Source organism: Marmota monax, unplaced genomic scaffold, assembly GCF_021218885.2.
Source record: "Marmota monax isolate L192 unplaced genomic scaffold, Marmota_monax_Labrador192_F-V1.1 WCK01_AAM20220418_F8-fsc00069, whole genome shotgun sequence".
NCBI classification, from domain to species: domain Eukaryota; kingdom Metazoa; phylum Chordata; class Mammalia; order Rodentia; family Sciuridae; genus Marmota; species Marmota monax.
Genome location: NW_026695243.1, coordinates 4,305,212 through 4,325,939, shown reverse-complemented (window position 1 = coordinate 4,325,939; position 20,728 = coordinate 4,305,212). Strand labels below are relative to the sequence as shown.

Below are 20,728 nucleotides of genomic sequence, written 5' to 3'. Positions count from 1 at the left end.
CAGGCTATGGTGGTCCATGGAAAGGGGAGCTTTTTCTAATTTCTCACTCAAAAGGGACACCATTCTAACTGGCACTAATTCACTACCAGAGTCCTTTGTGCCAGCAGCATGATATCGGTGCATGAATAACAGCAATGCTTAATGCCACATGAATATCCTAGTCAAGCAACAAGACGCTGTAGTAGGTTCTCAGTAAATATTCACAGCCTGTTAAAAGAAAGCATAGGCTTTATAACCCACGGTGGACTCAGGAATCTATAAAAGCAGTTAAAATGAGTTCATATCCACAAAATCATGAAGTCCCTGAATTTAATGTGTTCCCTCCTAAGGCAGGACTGCTTCTCTACAATATTGTGGTCTTGGTCAAATTTTTCAATCTCTGAATCCCTCTAAAGCTTCACTATTAGGAGGCAGCAATCCACATGGCTAGGATGTTTCTCCATTTCAGGTCACTGTGAAACCCACACAATACATATACCAACACCCTGTAAGCACCAACTGCTAACTACACCTAAGCTGCACCTTTAATTTACTGAACTGAAGTCTCCTTCTCCATAATTGTCCAGCCACTGTTTAAAGTTCTGTCTTCCAAAAACAAACCCCACAGTAAGTGTAACCTCTGTGTCCCCAGAGTATTGCAAAAGAACGAAGTATTCTCCAAGTTAAACCTAACCAGTTTTGACAAATGTTCCTCATATGTCCATTTCAAGATTTCCATTCCAGTCACCTTACTTCAGACACTATGCACTTGCCTATATCCTGCTTAAAATAACAGACCCAAAATAAACATAAACATTTTAACCCTTTAAGCCTCAGCTCCTGAAAATAACAATTTAGACACACATGGAATAGGACAGGGTTACTACCGTCTATCTTTGTGAATAAACATTTCTGTTGCTTTAGCTGAAGATGGACTAGTTCTCTCAAGCCTCTATATTACACTATTAGCTATCAAATTGGGATCAATAAAATTTCTTATCTGTTTCAGAGTTTGAAAGTATTTCTCACCCTAAGAATATGTGTGTATATAACTGATATATCAAAGCACTGACTTCAGGAGTAGATTTATATCTTTCTATCGGAGATCTTCCTCTACTTTGTAAATTGTTTTTTCTCTCCAAATATACATAAAAGAATATCCTAAAATTTATCTCTGTGTTCTGGATCCACATTTCAACCTATCAAGACTTTTTATTGAGATGGGTCTCACTGTATTTATTGTCCAGGCTGGTTTTTGAACTGGTCTTGTGCTCAAGTAATCCTTCTGCCTCGGCCTCCTGAGTAGCTGGGATTATAGGCACTTCACTGTGTCCAGCTTATCAAGATAATTTTGAGTATTTATTTTATCTGTCAACATATTGCCTGTAGCTGCCTATTATATAACAATAAAGAATATCAACCCCTATGTACTCAAACCACAAGTTAAAGAATAATTTCCAACATATAAATGTTTCTTTGATTTTTAAAACTGCCAAACATTATCACTCTTATAAACTGCTCACTGATCAAAACAAATGTGGTGTTATTTGATATCAATATGCAAAGAATTATGCACGTTACTCAAAATAACTAATCTAGATTTTTTTTCTACAAAACTCATACTTTACCTGGTTGATGAACAATGTTTCCAATTTTATGTTCTTCTTCTTCCTCTTCTAAAATAAAGCCTCCTTTTGTGTCAATTATTTTGGGGGCTGCTTTTACATTAGCCACACCTACAAAAAGGAAATAAAAGTGGTTATCAATTGAATTAGGTAAACCATATGTTCCTTGTACATAAACAGAAATTTTCTTTAAATTTAATATACTCAAACAATACATAAATGTTCATATCACCACTTCTATTCAAATCTGTACTGAAGGTCCCAGCTAGTGTACTACGGTAAGAAAACCAAAAAGGCATAAAGGTTGAAAAGAATGACGTACAACTGTACTTATTTGCAGATGATGTGATTATACATATAAAAAATCCACAAGAATATCAATTAGAATTAAGAAATAACAATAATCTAAGAAGAAATGTATAAAACCTCTAAACTGAAAACTACAAAACACTAAGAGAAATCAAAGACAACCTAAATAAATAGAGAAATAGACCACATATGGATCGTGGTATATTGTAAAAATGTCAATTCTCCCATTAATCTACAGGGCCACAGTGCTCAGGTCACTGTGGGATATGTACATCAGTGGGATATGTACAAGGGTGCTGATAATCTGACTCTAACAGTTATATGTGAATAGAAAAAACCTAAAGTAGATAAGAGAACCTTGAGAAACAAAATTGGAGGATTTTTACACCTTCATTAATTAAGACGCTAAGGTAATGCCACAAAGATAAATAGGTCAATGGAACAGAAGAGAGAGACCTGAAATAGACCTATACAAACTTGGTTATTTAATTTATGACGAAGGTTCTTAGTGGGAAGAGGATAATCTTTTCAATAAATGGTGCTGGGGTTTACGACAAAGGTGCCACTGCAGTACAGTCATGAAAAGATGCTCTTTCAAAGAATGACCTTTGACCCTATTTCAAACAATACACATTTTAAGAACTTTAAAATTAATTGTAGTAATAAATACGAAAGGTAAAACAATAAAACCCCTATAAGAACAACTTCATGAACTCAAGGTAGCTAAAAGCTTCTTAAACAGAACACAAAAGGACTAATCATAAGAGAAAAACTGTTAAACTGGACTCAATTAATTAAGAACTTCCATTTATTATGACACCATTATGAGCGTGACAGAAAGCAAAATGAAAAATATGATATGCAGTATGTCTAACTGACAAAGGCTGCACATCCAGAATACATAATGAAATCCTAGAAATCAGCAGAAGACAAATACCACAACTTAAAAAAAAAAGCAAAAGACCTAAATAAACACATCACAAACAAGGAACGGCCACTAATGGAAAGGTCTTCATCATCATTATCCACCAGGAAAATGTAAATTAAAATCATAATTAGGGGCTGGGATTGTGGCTCAGCGGTAGAGTACGTGCCTAGCAAGGACGGGACCCGGGTTCGATCCTCAGCACCACATAAAAATAAAGGCATTGTGTTGTGTCCATCTACACCTAAAAAAATAAATATTTTAAAAAACATAATGAAATATCACTACACTCTCTCTAGATCTCTAGAATGTCTAAAATGATCAGTTTCTTTCTTTCTTTTTTTTTTTTTTTTGGTACCAGAGATTGAACCCAGGGGTGCTTAACAACTGAGCCATATCCCCAGAACTTTTTATTTTTTATTTTGAGACGGAGTCTCTCTAAGTTGCTTAGGGCATCACTAAATTGCTGAGGCTGGCTTTGAACTTGCGATCCTCCTGACTCAGTCTCCCAAGCCACTGGGATTACAGGTGTGTGCCAACATACCCAGCAGAATGTCTAAAATGAAGACTGACAATACCAAATAGTGAGGATGTGGAAGTGCTAGACTGTCATACTCATATCACTGCTGGTGAGATTATAAACTGATAAAAAACACTATTTGGCAATATCTGCTAAAGCTGAATATATATCTTCCTTTAACCCAGCAATTACATCTCTAGGCATATGTATAATAGAAATTAGTTCATAGGTCCACTAAAAGACAAATACAAGAAGGTTCTCAAGAGGATTTATTCCTTATAGCCCCAAAATGGGGGAAAAAATCCATTAAAAGGAAAAATGGAAAAACTGTAGCATAATACAAAAGAATGTCATACAACATATAAATGAACAAACTACTAACAATGCAACAAAATGAATGACTCTCTCAGATGTTATGTTGAGCAAATGAAGCCACTGTATGATTCCACTTAAATTAAGTTCAAAAATAGAAAATGCCAACCAAATCATCAAAACAATAGTTACTTCAGAGGGAGGGGTCTGACACTGACTAGGAATGAACAACAGGGAAAATTCTAAGGTTCTGGAAGCATCTTGAACTTTATCATTATGGGGTTTACATGAGCACACATCCAGGTAAAATTCGGAGGACAGCATTTTACATATTAATGCACTACACCTCAATTTTTTTAAAAAGTCAAATTTAACATGTATGCTTAAGTCACTTGCCTTGTCTGGCCTCAAATTCTCCTTCTATTAAATGAAAAGTTTAGATTATAATAAGCCTGTTGCCACTGTTAATAGCAATTCTCACTATACAACATATTAGACTGAGTGCCTTTATATCTGTCATTCTGACAAACAGTAAACATATGAGTATCCACTGGATGAACACACAAGGAATAAATGTTCCTAAGTGTATTATTTTTATTTCATGAATACTGTAGCAAGTGAATTGAATGACCACAAGGGCAATGTGAATCAAGAGAGGAAACTGGAGCTGAGCATGGTGGCACATGCCTATAATTCCAGTAACTCAGGAGCCTAAGGCAGGAGGATCACAAGTTCAAAGCCAGCCTCAGCAACTTAGTGAGACCCTAAGCAACATACAGAGACCCTGTCTCAAAATAAAACATAAAAAGGACAAAGCAGACTGGGGATGTGACTCAGTGGTTAAGTACCCCAGCTTCAATACCCAGTACTAAAAAAAATTTAAAAATAAGGGGAGTTGGAGTAGTTGATGTCCTGACTTCAGCAGGATTCTACACAAGGCTGAATTCATGCCCCAAATGAAGACCAGTCTCCCTCTGCTGCTACCCTTGCACCTTCCCAAGACTCCGAGCACCACTTTAGCACCACAGTCTAAGCACGCGCTCCTCAATCTTTTTCAGAGCATGTCACAGAAAATAAAAATTGTTTTATACATTGAAATAAAATTACAGCAAAGATAAAAGTCTCAGCACCTGCATACTCTGGAGGCACGATGGGTTGCATCCGCTGCTATGACACAAGTCAGCTCTGGGGTAACTGCCTGAGAAATCTTCATATGATTTCATTCTACCTTGCTTTCCATGATCAGAAATTTAATATCAGTTTTTGCTCTCTACTTATACCTGGTTTCACAGCCATGTAGAAACCTTTAGAAATCATGGATATGAATTAACCAGTGCAAATGAACTTTTATCAGTGATGTAAAACTGACTCTTAGAGACTTAAATGGGACTTTGGAAAGCATCTAACATAACTCAATTGCTTTTTAGAGAAGGAAAGCCCAGGATCACTCATTGCCTACAACAAATCCACCAGAGCTCAGAGAGATGTGAGGCGCATCTGAGGTTTAGTTTCTACTAGAAGTGGGATAAACACCACAACACAACACTTCTGATATAAGATGGGTGGTTTCCACATCCACCCAGGAATTCTCTGTTGAAAACCAACTGGGAATCCTAGAACTCAACTCAATTCTGACACTATCTATCTGGAGTCAAATCCCACAAGATGAGGGCTCAGTCTCCAAGATTTTCTCTCTTCAGATACCAAATGCAAGCTCCAAGTGCTTCTGACCAACTGGTTATATATCAGGATTTCTACAACCCTTTCCTTGGATTAAAATTAATTTGCTACAGCAACTCACAGAGGAAAAAAAAAATCACTCTGATTATGTTTACCTATGTGTGTATGTATTTAGAGACAGGATTTGGCTAGGTCACCCAGCTGACCCTGAGCTTGGGAACCTCTTGCATCAGCCTTCATGGATTAAAGGCATGAACCACCACGCTCAGATTTACCCATTTATAACAAAACATATTTTAAAGAATACAAACAAACAACCAGATAAAAAGTTACACTAGGCCAAGGGTGAGGTGTGAAGAGTCCTGAGTGAGCACAGGAGCTTCCTTCCTTGTGAAGCTGCACTCCCAGTACCCCAAATCCTAGACTCTAAGAGGTTGAGGCAAATATTTGGGAAAAAATTATTCTGCAAATAATTTGTCACACTAAGCCACCAGTTAAAGAACAGTGGGAATACACCATAATCTAACCTTCACAAGGTCTTTCTAAGGACAGATGTATATCTCGGGCCTGCTCTGTTAACCTGTTTCTGCACAAGAGACTCACAAAGACAGACGGGCAGCATCTTTGACAGCATATAAAAAAAGTGACAGTAATAATAATACCATATTTACTAAAAGTCTTCTAACTTTACTAGACACTGTCAAAATGACTTTAAGAGGATTATTTTAACCAAAACTAACAGTGAGCAAACAGGATAAACCTAATTGGGGAAATGTCTATTTAAGAACCACCTTTAGGTTTTCAAGAGGTAGGAGAAGCTTGAAAAGAAGTGATTCACTGTAACAGCAAGCAAACTGATGTGGAAAATTGCAAAACACATAATAATGAAGAGTTAAAATTCTCAAGTACAATTTCTCTCAAGTGCAGAAACCTTTCTAGAACTGAGGGTTTGTCGTGGGGCAACAGAAAACTGAGCAAAATGAGGGTGGGGTATTCAAACAGGATATACAGACTCATTTGCTTCCAAGAGTGCCAAGGCCTTACCAGTTGGACCTACCCAACACTGCGATAGCCAACCTTGCCTTCTTTATATTATTTTCTAGTTTCTTTTATGATCTGGACCTACTTAGAATTGGAATTCCTTACTTTCTTTACACACTCTGTCAGGCTGTTGAAAGTTGGAGAGAACCTGTACAAGTTCAGAAATTACCAGGAATTGGAAGGGATATACGTTCAAGGTACTTATCTGCCAATGTCTATGTGCCCATCTGGAAAATGCGAGAACAACTGTGGGTATACATAACTCTCAAGGTCTGCAATTATGAAAAGCCCTTTACACATTACAAAGTGTTACACAAATATAGGGATTTTTCAAATGGCTTGGAAAACTTCTCTAACCTGCTTTAGTTACAAGCAGATTCTCCATCTGCACACAGTCAAGGAGGAGAGTTTCTGGTCAGTAACAACAGCTAATTCAACAGTAACTCTAAAAACATTTTTAAATTATACACTCCTGTAAAACATAAGGGTTATTATTTAATAGGCGTCATTGCAAGGACCACTTTGTTGTGGAAGGAGGAAATGTAACAGACACAAGGCATTCCCACATTTCACCTAGTCAAGAAAGACCTAAGCTCAATTAGTATCATGCTTGTGTTAGGGGATTGGGACAGAAAGTACCAAACCCAAGACCAAGTATCTGCTTTCAAGAGGCTTCAACTACAGTGATGAAGAAATCATATGAGGACTCGGGAGGTAGCTCAAATGGCAGCGCGCTTGCCTGGCATGCGTGAGGCACTGGGTTCGATCCTCAGCACCACATAAAAATAAAATGAAGATACTGTGTCCATCTAAAACTAAAAAATAAATATATTAAAAAAAAAAAAAGAAGAAGAAATCACATGAGCCGAGGGTTCCAGGCACAAGCAACAGGAGACAAAACATGTGTGCTGGAAAGGTAAGGAGCTACACTACTGACAGGGTGAAAAAAAGAAGACTGGGGAAATACACAGGAGTCAGGTGATGATAAAGAACTTAGGGTTTGTCGTGGGGCAACAGAAAACTTTGGCAAGGCTTTAAATATGAAAGAAAAAGATTTATAGATTAGATAGATGACATTCAAAGATGGGGGGAACTAGGAGATTACTGCAGTAATCAAATAAAATATGGTATAAAACATGGTATAAAACATGGACGGAAAAGATTTGAGGGATTTTGTAGAAATAATTTGATTTAATTACTTCCAAGAGCAACATCAGCACCTAGAAATATGACTGATAGATAAAAAGCATGAAGGGCGGCCAGGGGCTGCTGTAAGAAAGGGGACAGATGAAACCCAGCTCCCACAAAAGTAACAATCTTTCTTCCTAGAGATAAGAAAGATGACTAATAGAGTAGAGGTAACTGGTGGGCAAAGAAAAGCCCTAAATTCAGTGTCACAAGACCTAAGTTAGAACTCTGATAAGCCTGTGCACTTGAATCTGAGTAAATCCCTTTCCTTTCCTGATCTCAATCATCGCTTCAGTAAAATACGCATACCAAACCCTGCCATTTTTCTTTTCCAGGACGGCTGTGAGGCTCCAACTAGGCAATCTGACAAGTGTGCAGCACGGCAGGTGTTACTCTGTTAGCCCCATGAAGGCAGTGGCTCAGCTGTTTGCTGTCTTGGAACTCCATGAAAATGAGGGTCACTCAGTCGCTTTTGGTTGGATGCATGAACAAGGTACAGGTGCAGGCTTATTATTAAAAAGGGTTACAGCTCTAAAAACTTTATGCCAGGGCCACCCTGTGGCTGGTGAAAGCGCAGCAGGCAGAGGATAACTGAGGCATAGACAGGTACTGGATGGCACCTCCCAGCGGGAGTGGCATCCGCGAAGGAAAGATGGAAGCTGGGCAGCCAAGGCGCAGGGAGAAAGCCCAGGACCGCGGAATCGCTCTGTGGAAGGGCAGGCGATTCCACAGGGCGGATTCCTGCCGGGACTGCAGGAGGATCTGCGCGCAGGCGTGAGCGGAGTGGACACGCACCCGCGACCCGGCCGCGCGAGCCCGTCTGGGGACCAGGGAGACCGAGAAAGGTAAGCGGAGAGGAGCAGGAGGAAGGGGAAGGCGCCGCCAGGGCCCGAACCTCCAGTGGCCGCAGCCGCCGTCGCCGGGTAGGGCCGGGCTGCCAGCCGGGCCTGACGCAGCATCAGCGCCCGCTGCCGCTTCCGCTCGATGCTCGCCCGCACCGAGGCAGGCAGCTCCCCCGGCTGCTCCGAAGCCGCCAGCTCCAGCGAAACACTCTCCGCTGCCGCCATCTTGGTCCAGCTCGGAAGAAAGCGGCCCGGCCCCGCGCTTGCGCATTGCGTACGGAGGAGTGCCCACGGTCGGCAGCGACGCCAGCACCGCCAGCACCGCTTCCATGTCCCTTGACTGAGGGTGCCCCAGGAAGGAGTGCGCCTGCGCAGCTGAGGGGGCGGGGCTGAAGGGCGGGGCAGTGGCTGGGGTCTGAGCGTGCGCGGAAGTCGGGACTACGTACCTGCCCACCGGTACCTGCTAGGCAGGAAGTGGGCGTCCTTAAAGTCGGAGTTTCGCCTGGAGATTCGGAATGTGGGCTTTGCACGCACACCCAAAAGGTTAAGTCCCAGCACTGACACAACCTGTGGTTAATGATTATGGAACCATTTCCAGGGTCGTGGGGAAAATTAGATGGCAGCACAATGGCTGAGACAAGGAAAGCTTCAAACAGTGATAGCGGTTGATAGTAATGGAACCACTCACAGAGACCGGTGGGTGAATGATCGAACTGTATGTTGGACCCATGGCCTTATGTCTGAAATGAGAAGACATGATTCAGGTTTTCACTTGTTATGTGACGTCAGCAAATGCAGTACCTGGTACCAAGGCTGGTACGCAGGAGGTAGGCTATTTTTTCTATGATTTTTTTCCTCTGTGTGGATGAGCTGGATGACCAGATAGACAGTAGGTTTGGACTGGGGCCAAATATACTGACTTTCCCAAAGTGTGGTAAGTGGAACAAAAAAAAACACAGCATGCTTTTTCAAGAATTTTGCTTTTTTTCTTTTGACATAAAATTTAGTTAAAACCAGAAAAGATTATGTTCTAATCACTGCATACATCATTTAAGACTAGTTTTTAGAGAGACCAATCTGACACACTAAGATTTTTCAACTGACACCCAAGGGTTAGAGTTTGAGAAGTCCAGCTGTTGTGATCAACTGCCATGTATATTATTACATACAGATGTATATGTATATAGCTGAAGAACCTTGTAAAAATACATGTAGATATGTAGATCTTCTGATTGAACTGGAGATAAAAATCTCAAGTCATCCTCATTCCCTTTCCCCTCAGATCCCTTTTAATTCCCATCTACTGACCTTGTCCAGGTTAAAAAAAAAAAAATCTAAAATTCTGTGACAACAAAAACACAAACAACAAAGAAAAAAATTGAACTTCATCAAAATTAAAAACTTTTTTACATCAAAGAACGCTATCAATGTTAACCCACAGAATTGGGGGAAATATTTACAAATTAGATACCTGATAAGGGTCTGGTAATCCAGAATATATAAGAGCTATTTCAACTCAACAATAAAAAGACAATTAACTCAATTCAAAACAAAAAAGTAGATATTCTTCCAAAATGGATATACAGATGGCCAAGAAACACATGAAAAGATATTCATCATTATCCATTAGGGAAATTCAAATCAATTGCACAGGAGATACTACTTTTAGTGTGACTAGAAATTAAAAAGGAAAAAATGGAAAATAATAAGTGTTGAGGATTTAGAGAAATTACAACCTTCCTACATTGTTCATGGGAATGTAAAATGATGGAGTCATTGTGGGAAACTCTTTGTTCCTCAAAATTTTTAAATCTAGGATTACCTTATGAGTCAGCAATTCCACTCTTGGATATATACCCAAAAGAATTAGAAACAGGTGTTGAAACAAAACTTCCATGCAAATGTTCGAAACAGCACCATTTACAATAACTCCAAAGTGGAAACTACCTAAATGCCCATCAACTGATGGATGGTTAAACAAAATGTAGTATATCCATACAATGGAATATTATTCAGCCATGAAAAGGAATGAAGTGCTGATGCTTGCTACAACATGATGAACCATTGAAAACATTATGCTAAGTGAAAGAAGCCATTCACCAAAGGCCACATATTGTATAATTTCATTTATATGAAACATTCAGACTAAGCAAACCCATTATGACAGAAAGTAGATTAGTGGTTGCCAGGGCTTTGTGGGAGGGAGAAATGGAAGTCACCGCATAAAAAGTATGGTGTTTCCTTTTGAGATTATGAACGTGTTTTAAAAGTAGATCATGGTGACAGTTGCACAAATTATGAATGTATTACATGTCACTAACAGTAAGTTTTATTTTCTGTACATTTTACCACAACAATAACAAAAATCCAAATTCTAAGTGGAGCAAGGTAGATAACAGAAGTTAATGAATCTGCCAGGTCAGAAATTTGGGCAAACTGGAGTGTGAAGTTCCCTCTCAAAGCAGGTTGCTATTATACAGCTCCACCTGGTAGTTGCAGAGAGAGAATCTGGGCCCATTGTTGCCAGGTTGTTGTTTTCTTAAGCTGCTTCTCAAAGTTTAATGCATATACTTGTTACCTGTGATCTTGTTAAAATAGATTCTGGTTCAGTAGGTCTATGGTGAGACCTGAGGATGTGTCTTTCTAGAAAGTTCTACAGAAGACACTTTGAAGACTAAGAGTCCAAATCAGAAGTTCTCCAACTTGGCTGAACATTGATAGTACCTGGGGAGTTTTAAAAACACTGATGTTCAGGCCCCATGCCCAGAGGCGCTAATGTCACAGGTCAGAGTGGGGATCTGGGCAGAAGGATTTTGCAAAGCCCCACTCCCCTGAACCTAGGTAATTCTGATGGGCAGCAAACCTTGAGTGCAGGCACCTGAGGTGACCTGTAGAGACAGTACACAGCTCTCAGTCTCTGAGGCTGGGGAATATTTCTGGAGGCCAAGGTAACAGCTTCCCTCCAAGGTGACCTTTTAAGAATAGTCAGTCCTCTGAGCTTTCTCCCTAGCAAAGCCTTCCATCTTGAATATGGGAGGACTCCTGAGCGCAACTCGGACCCTGCCCAGTCCCAGGCATGTTGTAATTCTTGGCAACCTGCTGATCTTCTTTGGTTGGTAACTCCCTCTTCTTTGGTGCGGGGACCTTTGTTAGACAGTTTCGTGTAACTGGGTCCAAATTGTTAGCACAACCAAGCGAAAATGAGACTCCTTCTTTAAAGAAAGGAAGAGTGCGTGCCCCGATCTGTACATCTCACAGGGTGACAGAGGCTGGAAGGCTTGCCCAAAGCAAAGCAGCATGAGTCATTTTGGTGGGGGCACACAAGGAAAATAAACCAGTGGATGTGTTCATGCCTCTCCCCAGTCACAGTCTGGGGGGAAACCTGTGACTGCAGCTATCTTCCTGCTCTGTACCTCTTTAGTCTCCCAGATCTGGGCTCCTGGCAAAAAGAAGTTTCTTAACAAAGAACAGGAAGAATGGAAAAGCCCTAACTCAAGCCTAAAAGAGAGCAGGCAGGCGAGAATGGGATCCAGGAAGGGGAACGAGAAACTTGGCAGGGTTTCCTGACAGGGCCTTCTAAGTGCATGACGGGCTATTCATGCCTGAGATGACAGGGTGTGTGCACGCTTGTCTTTGTTATCTAGAAAATAGTACGTGTGTGGCTTTCTGTTTTATTATTATCCACCCCCCTCCCAATTCCCTGGGCCTTTACTCCTTAATGTGGTCACTTTGAACATCACTGGCATCCATTCACAATAGAGGAACATGTTTAGGGAGGAACACACCAAGTTTTGTGGGGGGGTTCTTCTTGTTCAAGGACACAGCAACAGAAATTAGTTTGATGATTTAGGCCATCAAACTTGTAATGCAGGAAACGTGGTTGCTTTTTGCTGTGGTCAACCAACAAACTTAATCCCCAACATCCTACACCCAAAAAATAAAAAGATCAAGGCAAAAATATCATAATGTACAGAGAGACGGAGAAACCTCAAAGACTGACAAGGCTCATCTTTTCAAAACCAGTAAGGACAGGAATGGTCCAAATGATCCAACTAAGGACAGGGCCAAGGAAAACTGATTCTCCATTCTGGAACCCAGAATCCTTCCTCACTCATAGACCAACAAGGCAGATCCTCCCCACTCTGCACACCCTTATCCTGTAGAGGGCCCCGAGGACCTTACTTCACACTGCCTTTCCCAGGAAGCCTGCCCTGTCCCTCCTCTGGCTGTCTCTGCACCTCCTATATGCTGAAGTTATGGCACTTAGCTCACCAGAGGTGATTCCTGCCTGCTGTCCTTGCTTGATTATCATGTCCTGAAAGCTGGGACAACCTGATTCATCCCACTGTCTCCAAGGTCTAGCATAGAATCTGGCACACACTAGCTGCTCAGTAAATGTTTGTGGCATTAAATAAATGCACAGAGTAATGTTGAATAAGCCTAGTTGTATATCTCTCTAACACTGAAAACTCAAGGTTCAAAGCTGAATCTTGCAACCACCTTGTCCCTGCAGTGACAGGAAATACTCCACTTTAAACAGGGCATGGTGGTGTACAACTGTAATCCCAGAGACTCAAGAGGCTGCAAAGGAGAATCACAAGTTCAAAGCCAGCCCCAGAAACTTAGCGAGGCCCTCAGCAATTTAGGGAGACCCTGTCTCAAAATAAAAACTAAAAAAGAACTTGGGTTGTAGCTCAGTGGTTAAGTGCCCCTGGGTTCAACCTCTAGTACCAAAAATAGCAACAACAACAGCAAAAAAGAAACACTCTACTTTAGAGCTGTCTGTCCCATTGACCATTATGGTAATAATAACAATAATAATAGCAAACAGTTCATAGGATGCTTACTAAATACAATATGGTTTTTAAGCATTTTATCTCAATTAGTGTAATCCTTCTAATACTCAATAAGTGTATTCACTTATCCCAGTTTATAGATGAGACAACTAAAGCACAGAGAAGTTAAAGAACCTATTCAAGATCATAATGAGTTCAGAATTGGTTGAGTAGGTGTGGCCCAGCTCCAGAATCAATATTCTCACCCCCTAAATTAAAAGTCTCTAAATTAGAATAAGTCTTCCTCCTACTTCTTTCACTAGGCTTGTCCTGCCTGGGCTGGTGCAGAGCAGGGGTCAGAACCAGGGCCTCGCCAATATCACACGTGGCTGACCAAGTGGCTCAGGAGAAGACTGTGAGGCCTGTTTCTACCTGAAGCCTGGTCCTGGAGTGATCATTGCCGGTCCTGAGCTCGGCCAAGGGAGCATGAACACGGTCCAGGGTTCACCTATTGTGGGATGAACTCCAATACACATAATGGGGTTATAGGCTTGTGGCTTCCTGTTTCTTATTACCCCCGATTGGGACTTTCAATTACCTTTATAACACGTGTGGTTGCAATTTCAAACCACAAACCACTTTTATTGCCAAGTGCTTCCTCTGCTAGTTACAGTTCTGTTGGGTAGGTGAAATATTTCCCACCAGATGCACTTGTTTTTGAAGTTTTCATAATGCCTGGAAAGAGGCTGAGGGTCTCTGCCTTGATTCCTTCTCCAGCCCACTGGTACTGGCCCAGTGGAGTCCCCACCAGCTCTTCCCTGAATGGCTCTAACCTGGTCCCCCAGCTCCAGGTTGACCCCTCAAATCCAGCTTCCAAGTGGCCTGGCAGCACCACCTTTCTAAAGTACAGCTGTGACCAGGCGTCTGCTCTGCTGAAACAGCACTTACGGACCCCCCCCAACTATGGACGATTCTACCTTATCATCTAGTTCTGGCAGCCCTCTGGGGAGCTTACCATCCAGAGGGCCTCATCATGAACTTAATGCTTTTACCAAACTGGATGAGATCACATTTTCTGGACCTGCCCCGCACCCCTCTGCACACTTGGTGCCTTACTCCCACTCTTCTCTCTCCACTGTTCTTTCCTTCAGGCCTTCACTCACGCATTGCTGAGTCTCCAAGCCAGGTCCTGAGCGAGGACCAGGAATACAGCAGCGAATCGGCCAACAGAGACTAACCTGAACTCCTTCTGCTCATATCCATTACCTCCTCCTGTCCCAGTCTTATCTGAAAGGATACTTATTCCCTGCTCCTGGAAGACTTCCCCTGATGTTTCGGCTGGAAATAACTTCTTACTTCCTCTGAGGCCTACCCCTTACTGTCATGCCCATCTTCCATCCACCCCCATTTTCCATTATAATTATGCATATCCCTTATTTCCCCCCCCCCCCCGGATGATACAAGATAACAATCTGTCTTCTTATGGCAGAATCCTTTTGCACCACGGACCAGAGTGACTGCTGATTACTCTGGGGAGCCCACCACTCTGGGGGAGTGACTGCTAACCTCCTATGCATTAGCAGTCCCTCCCCTGCTTCCGCTCAAACCTTCTCAGCTCTGCACAGCCACTAATTTGCTTTCTGTCTCAATAGATTGACTGTCCTGGACACTTCATATAAATCAAATCATCTAATACATGGCCTTTTGTCTCTGGCATCTTGGACCTAGCGTAATGTTTACAAGGCTCATCCGTGCTGTGGTGTCTATTAATAAATCATTTGTTTTTAACAGATAACATTCCTGTGTGTGTGTGTGTGTGTGACTTTTTTCCCATTCATCCATTGATAGGCATTGGGATGTTTTTACTTTGGGGCTCTTATGAATAACGCTGCTATGAACATCCATGTACATGTTTTTGTGTAGATATATGTCATTATTTCTGTTCATAGGTCCAGGAGTGGAATTTCTGAGGCAAATGGCAACCTGAAGAAATGCCACACTGTCTTCCAAAGTGAGTGCACTATTTCCCATCAGTTGTGTTTGAGGGTTCCAATTTACCCACATCTTTGCTAATATTAATTATCTTCTTTTTGGTTATAGCCATCCCAGTGGATGTGAAAGAGGATTTGGGGTATTGTGGTTTTGATTTGCATTTCCCTAACAATTAATGCTGTTGGCATCTTTTCAGGTACATAGTGACTATTGGTATACCTTCTTTGGAGGAACATCTATCAAGTCCTTTGACTATTTTTGAATTAGGTTTTTTGCCCTTTTAGGGTAACCAGGGTATTTAATTATCTTCTTTATGCTTTCTATAGTTCCTGAATTTGGTACAATGAATTCTCTTCAATGATTATTAATTACTTTGGTAAGCAGAATGCATAACCAATATGTAATATCAATACATATGAAAATATAGCAATTTCTGAATGACATAAAACTGGAAAGGTGATTGATGTTTCTTTTGACAAAATCATAGCCTGTTTTTAAAAGACCAGAGCAAGGAATTGGATACAAAAGTAAATGAGGTAAGTGTAAACTTCCTCATTTCAGCTCAAACATTCAGTTGGGGTGTTTGAAGGAGTCTCTCTGCCTGTTTGGGACGTGGCCTTCGATGACCCCCGGGACCATGTTCAGCCTTCAGTATCTGATCTTCAGTTTAGGGAGGGGCAGGGCTGTCTTGAGAAAGGTTCATAAAATAACAATCCAAAGGTCTTCGTGTTTCACAACTGAGTGGGAACCAACAATGTGAGGTGACTACTAAAAGAGATGGTGTAACTGGAGGTGACAAGAACAAAGGTAGAGTGCCTGGCTGAGGTTCTTGCCGTTGTTTTGGGTTGCTAAGACTACATTGGAGCTTGTGCCAGACCCAGACACAACCCAGGGAGGGCCATCCAAGTGGACAGGACAGGGAAGGCAGAGCTAAGGTGCCCTGATCAGCTAAGAAAGTGCTGGCAGGGCCAGTTCAGGTTCATGGCCAAGGTGCCCCATCTCCAAGGCACATCCCTGGGGCAGAGGACACAGAAGGTCTGTAGCACCTTTATGCTGTCACTCAACTAGACACTCATCATGGTCTCACTGAGCAGGACATTTTATCCCTTCAAGGGCCATCAGCCCCAGGGCTACACTTACAGCCTGCTCCAGTGGCCTCCATCTCTCAAAAGTTGAAGACAGAAGTGGCCACAGGTGATCCTCTGACCCTGCAGTCCACACTTTAGGGAGCAGGCTCTAAGACTCTGGCAGTGGGCTGGGGTTGTGGCTCAGCGGTAGAGCACTTTCCTTGCATGTGTGAGGCACTGGGTTTAATCCTCAGCACCACATAAAAATAAATAAAATAAAATAAAGGTATTGGGTCCACCTACAACTAAAATAATATTTAAGAAAAAAAAAGACTCTGGTAGCAAATACAAGGTGTTGTGGGACCCAAGCTTGTAATGAAAACATATGAGGTGAGTTGGACATTTGCCTTTTAAATGTAGAGAAAATGACTTCACTTCCTTAAGTTTTCCCTTCAAATTATTTATTTATTTATTTATTTAAAAAATATCTTTATTGTTTAGTTGTAGATGGACAATACCTTTATTTATGTGGTACTGAGACTCGAACCCAGTGCCTCACACATGCTAGGCAAGTGCTCTACCACTGAACCACAGTCCCAGCCCCTAAATTTTTTATTGAAATATTTTAATTGACAAATAAAAATTGTATATATTTATGGTGTACAATGTGATGTTTTATTAAGTACACACATTATGGAATGTGAAATCCACAATGTAATTAATTTAATTTACATATGCATTACCTTACATACTTATTTTTCAATGGTGAGAACACTGACGATCCAGTCTCTTGGATATAAAGCCAGTGGAAGTACTGGGTCACAAGATAGTTCTATTTTCCATTTTTAAAAAATTATTAAAGAAACATCCTATTTTTCTTAGAACACATGGTTCAATTTTTTATTTCTTCTCTTTTGATAAACACATAAGAAAAAATGTTTTGTTCTCACAGTAAGAAAAATAACAGTATATGTGCAAGGAGAAATGGCATTTGCCAATCACCCAAGATGCTGGGGGGACAATAAGAAGGGGAATGGGCAGAAGTGACATGCTGCAGCAGGCCCAATGAGGCCTGTTTTGTTGAAGAGGAGCTTAAAATCTAGGGTTTTACCTTACACTTTACATTGTACATGGACATGGGGGCCACTTATAGGAAATCTTCCAATTTCTAAATATTGACACCAATATTAAAAAACATGCAGGCTTGAAATTCCTTCTCAACATTCCTACTGTGGTCTTCTGGATTCTGCTTGCATCTCCTTGGGTTGTGGAGCTGACTCCCATGGAAGCAACCCTCCCCAGCTGTGGGCTTCTGTGACTAATAGAAACAGACCCTTCCAATAAAATTGAAATTGATCTCTCTGCAGTACACCTGTCCTAGCCTCTGCCATTTGTCCTCACCCTAGTCTCTAGGCCACTCACTCACTCACTCACTCGCTCTCTGGTTCATCCCTGGGCTCAGCTGCACTGCCATCTGTTGAATCTAGTGGCTCATAGTGCTTAGAGCCTTCTTCCACCTATGACCTGGAACAGAAGGAGGCCCAGAGATCCTTAGATTCCCCATCAGGAATACTGCAACATCTCCACTCCTCTTCTAGATGGAAGCTGCCTCAGGGAAGAAGTTCCTTCAAAATCTTTTTGTTTTTTCCTTTTAGGTGTAAAATTTTATTATAGTAAGGGTTTTAATGTCAATAATAATTATTCCACCCAAGCAACTAGCAGGGACAATTCTAACAGTTCACTAACACAGATACAATTTTCTTTGAACAATGAAATGCTATCCCAGCCAGCTTGGGCACCAGCCAGATATATTTGCAGAATATCCTTTAGCTAGAAATTCATTGCTCAACCATCGGTTGAAAATCTTTACATGCAGCTCTCCTGGGCAGCAGCCTGGCCCAGTGAACAGTGAGCACAAACTTTAAAGGACTTGTGGCCCCAGAAAGTTACTTATGACCCAGTCTCAGTCTCCCCTTGGGTTAAATAGGGGTGTTTATACCCACTCCGTGGCATATTCTGAGGTTTTATAAAACATTTTTAAGGGAAAAGTGCTACACAGTGTGAGGACTATGGTGAGTGGTATCTACATTAAGGATGGAGAGAACATGGATTCCCACAGGGCTAGGTTTGAATCCAGACTCAGTCAATCTCTATGAGACTCAATTTCCTCATCTATAAAATTGGAATAAATAATCTACAGACCTGTTTTTTGGATTCAAAATGAGAAATAATGGAGCATGTTCAGTGTCCTGCCCAGTGGGTGGCCTGGAAGGTGCTGTGACTGTTGGTGTTACAGACAGCCAGTAGAGGGCAGCAAACTACTCCGTAAATGAAACCCGCCTCAGGTGTCCTGGAGCAAACCCAGAAACCCTTTATACCGCAGGCTGCAGGAGATCCATCAAGTGTGTAGGTCTACAAACATCACACTATTCCTTTTTTATGGGAGAGTTAGAAATTACACTTTACATTGTACATGGGGGTGGGGGCCACTTGTCAAAATAAACTTGGAGTTGGCAGTGGAACGATCTCCCCAAAGCAAAAGGCTCACAGGAAGTGGGTTCTTACCCTGGCCCTAGTCCTGTTGCTGTGTGACCCTAGAACAATCACTAACTTGTGTTTGACCCGCTCTTGTAGCTGAGAGGGTCGGGCCATCTCTAAGGGACCTTCCAGCTGTCTATGACTAAGAGTCTGGGACAAATAAATGCATGCAGGGAATAGTGGTTGGGGTAGGGTCTCCGACTAAACGACCTGTGGATGCCCTCGCCAAGGCTGCGAGCTGATGATTTATTCAGTCCAAGGAAGCCACATACAGCCTCAACCTGGCCTTACAAAGGAGTGCAGTCGGAGCTGTTGGGTGGTGCTGATGTTTTCCTGCCGGAGCACATGATGCTTATCATCTTTTGTGCAGGTCGATGCTGAAGCCAGGAGACCACCCAGCCTGACAAAGAAAGGAATTCTTGTCTGCAGTTGACAGCCCTCAGGTTGACGGCTTTCCATTTGCCCCGGAGGCTGTCACTCGCAGAACAATGGCAGCGAGCAGGGTGGCTCTCACCTGAGACTGGCGCTGCCGCCAGAGGAGGGGGCAGCCGGGATGGGGGTGTTGTCTCTCTTCCCAAGATGCAAAGGTTGTAAGATCACTGCCGCCTGCAGCAGGCCTGCTCAGGGAGGCTGCGGAGGATTATTTTCTGCGTGGCTGGCGTCTCACTCTGCAGACAGAAAGCAGTAAACAGCAGAAGGTTACTTCTCATTAAAAAAAATAATAAATTATAACAAATGACTGTAACAGAAACATGAATATATCTCAAAAACATCATGTTAAGCAAAGAAGTCCGATGTAAAAAAGAATGCATGCTGTATGATTTCCATTTCTATGAAGTTCTAGAGCAGGCAAAATGAAGTTATGGTGATCGAAATTAGGTTAATGGTTGCTTTCTTAGGAGAGCAGAAGGTTGACCATAAAGGGATGCCAAGGAACTTTCTAGGGCATGGAAACATTCTATGCCCTGATTGAGCGAAAACATGAATGGACATACTTTTGTAAAATAGTAAACTATGTGCTTAAAATCAGTGCATTTTGCTGTATGAAAACTACAGTGTTACAATAGCCTTGATTAACAAAGCTGAATTGCAAAATAAATTAAAAGATCTTTTCTCATTCTCAAAAGAAACACATGTTGACACTAAAAGACTGAGAAAATACATTTTTAAAGAAAATTTAAAAATCATCCATAATTCTATTACTCAGAGGTAAACATGGTTATCAATTTTATATTGATAGTGCCAGTTATTTATTTTTACACACACATACACTCACAAACGAGAGCAGTTACATTAGATGTGCAGTTAAAACTTCAGAAGAGGTAAAAGAACATCAAAAATCTGTCTTTCCCATCCCACTCTCCAGGATCAGTCACCACCACCAGTTACTTTTATGTTTTTCTAAAAATACATGTGTATGATGTTCCTTAAGTGGAAAACAGCGTTCTACACACACAGCTTACATTTATACTAACCTGCATTTTTAACACAATATGACCACATGAATCTTTCTATGCTATTAAAATCTTTGTACATTGTCATTTTACACAGACTTTGGACTAAAGTAGAACACAGAAACAGAAATGCACAAAATCATAACAGTGGAGTTCAAAGCACTTTCACAAATTGACTCTCCTATCTGGTACCAATATAAAAATAAGAGAACATTTCCAGAATCCCCCCAAATCTTTTGGGTCCTCTTCTACTTACTGCATCCCCTCCCCTCAAAAGTAATACAATTCTGACTTCTAGTTTCTAGTTGGTTTCACATGGTGTTTGAAATTTATATGGTCTACTTATACATTTTTTTATGCCTATATTCTTGCATTTGACAACATAGGAGTAAGATTTGTTCATGTTGCATATAGCAATAATTAATTCACTCATTGCCATATATAGTATTTCTTTAAATAAATATTTCACATTATTTATCAA

General features: G+C 41.3%; 1 protein-coding gene and 1 long non-coding RNA gene across 4 annotated transcripts in view; one reads left to right on the top strand and one right to left on the bottom strand.

Moving 5' to 3' along the window:
- The window catches only part of Xpa (XPA, DNA damage recognition and repair factor), a 24,045-nt gene extending 15,287 nt beyond the window's left edge, over positions 1 to 8,758 (bottom strand). Inside the window, exons 1-2 of one of the 3 annotated variants that reach the window (XM_046457480.2) lie at positions 8,475 to 8,758; positions 1,608 to 1,715 (exon numbers count right to left, since the gene is read on the bottom strand). In XM_046457480.2, coding sequence (XP_046313436.1) covers positions 1,608 to 1,715; positions 8,475 to 8,646 — 280 coding nt within the window. In that variant the 5' untranslated portion in view covers positions 8,647 to 8,758. Of the gene's footprint in view, positions 1 to 1,607; positions 1,716 to 7,888; positions 8,234 to 8,474 lie in introns of those variants that run through there. The other 2 variants (XM_046457481.2, XM_046457482.2) reach the window with 2 other exon arrangements.
- LOC124101449 (uncharacterized) lies at positions 8,191 to 20,728 on the top strand. Its single transcript, XR_006854607.2, has 3 exons — positions 8,191 to 8,424; positions 15,146 to 15,207; positions 19,164 to 20,728. It is a non-coding gene; the product is annotated as an uncharacterized LOC124101449 (long non-coding RNA).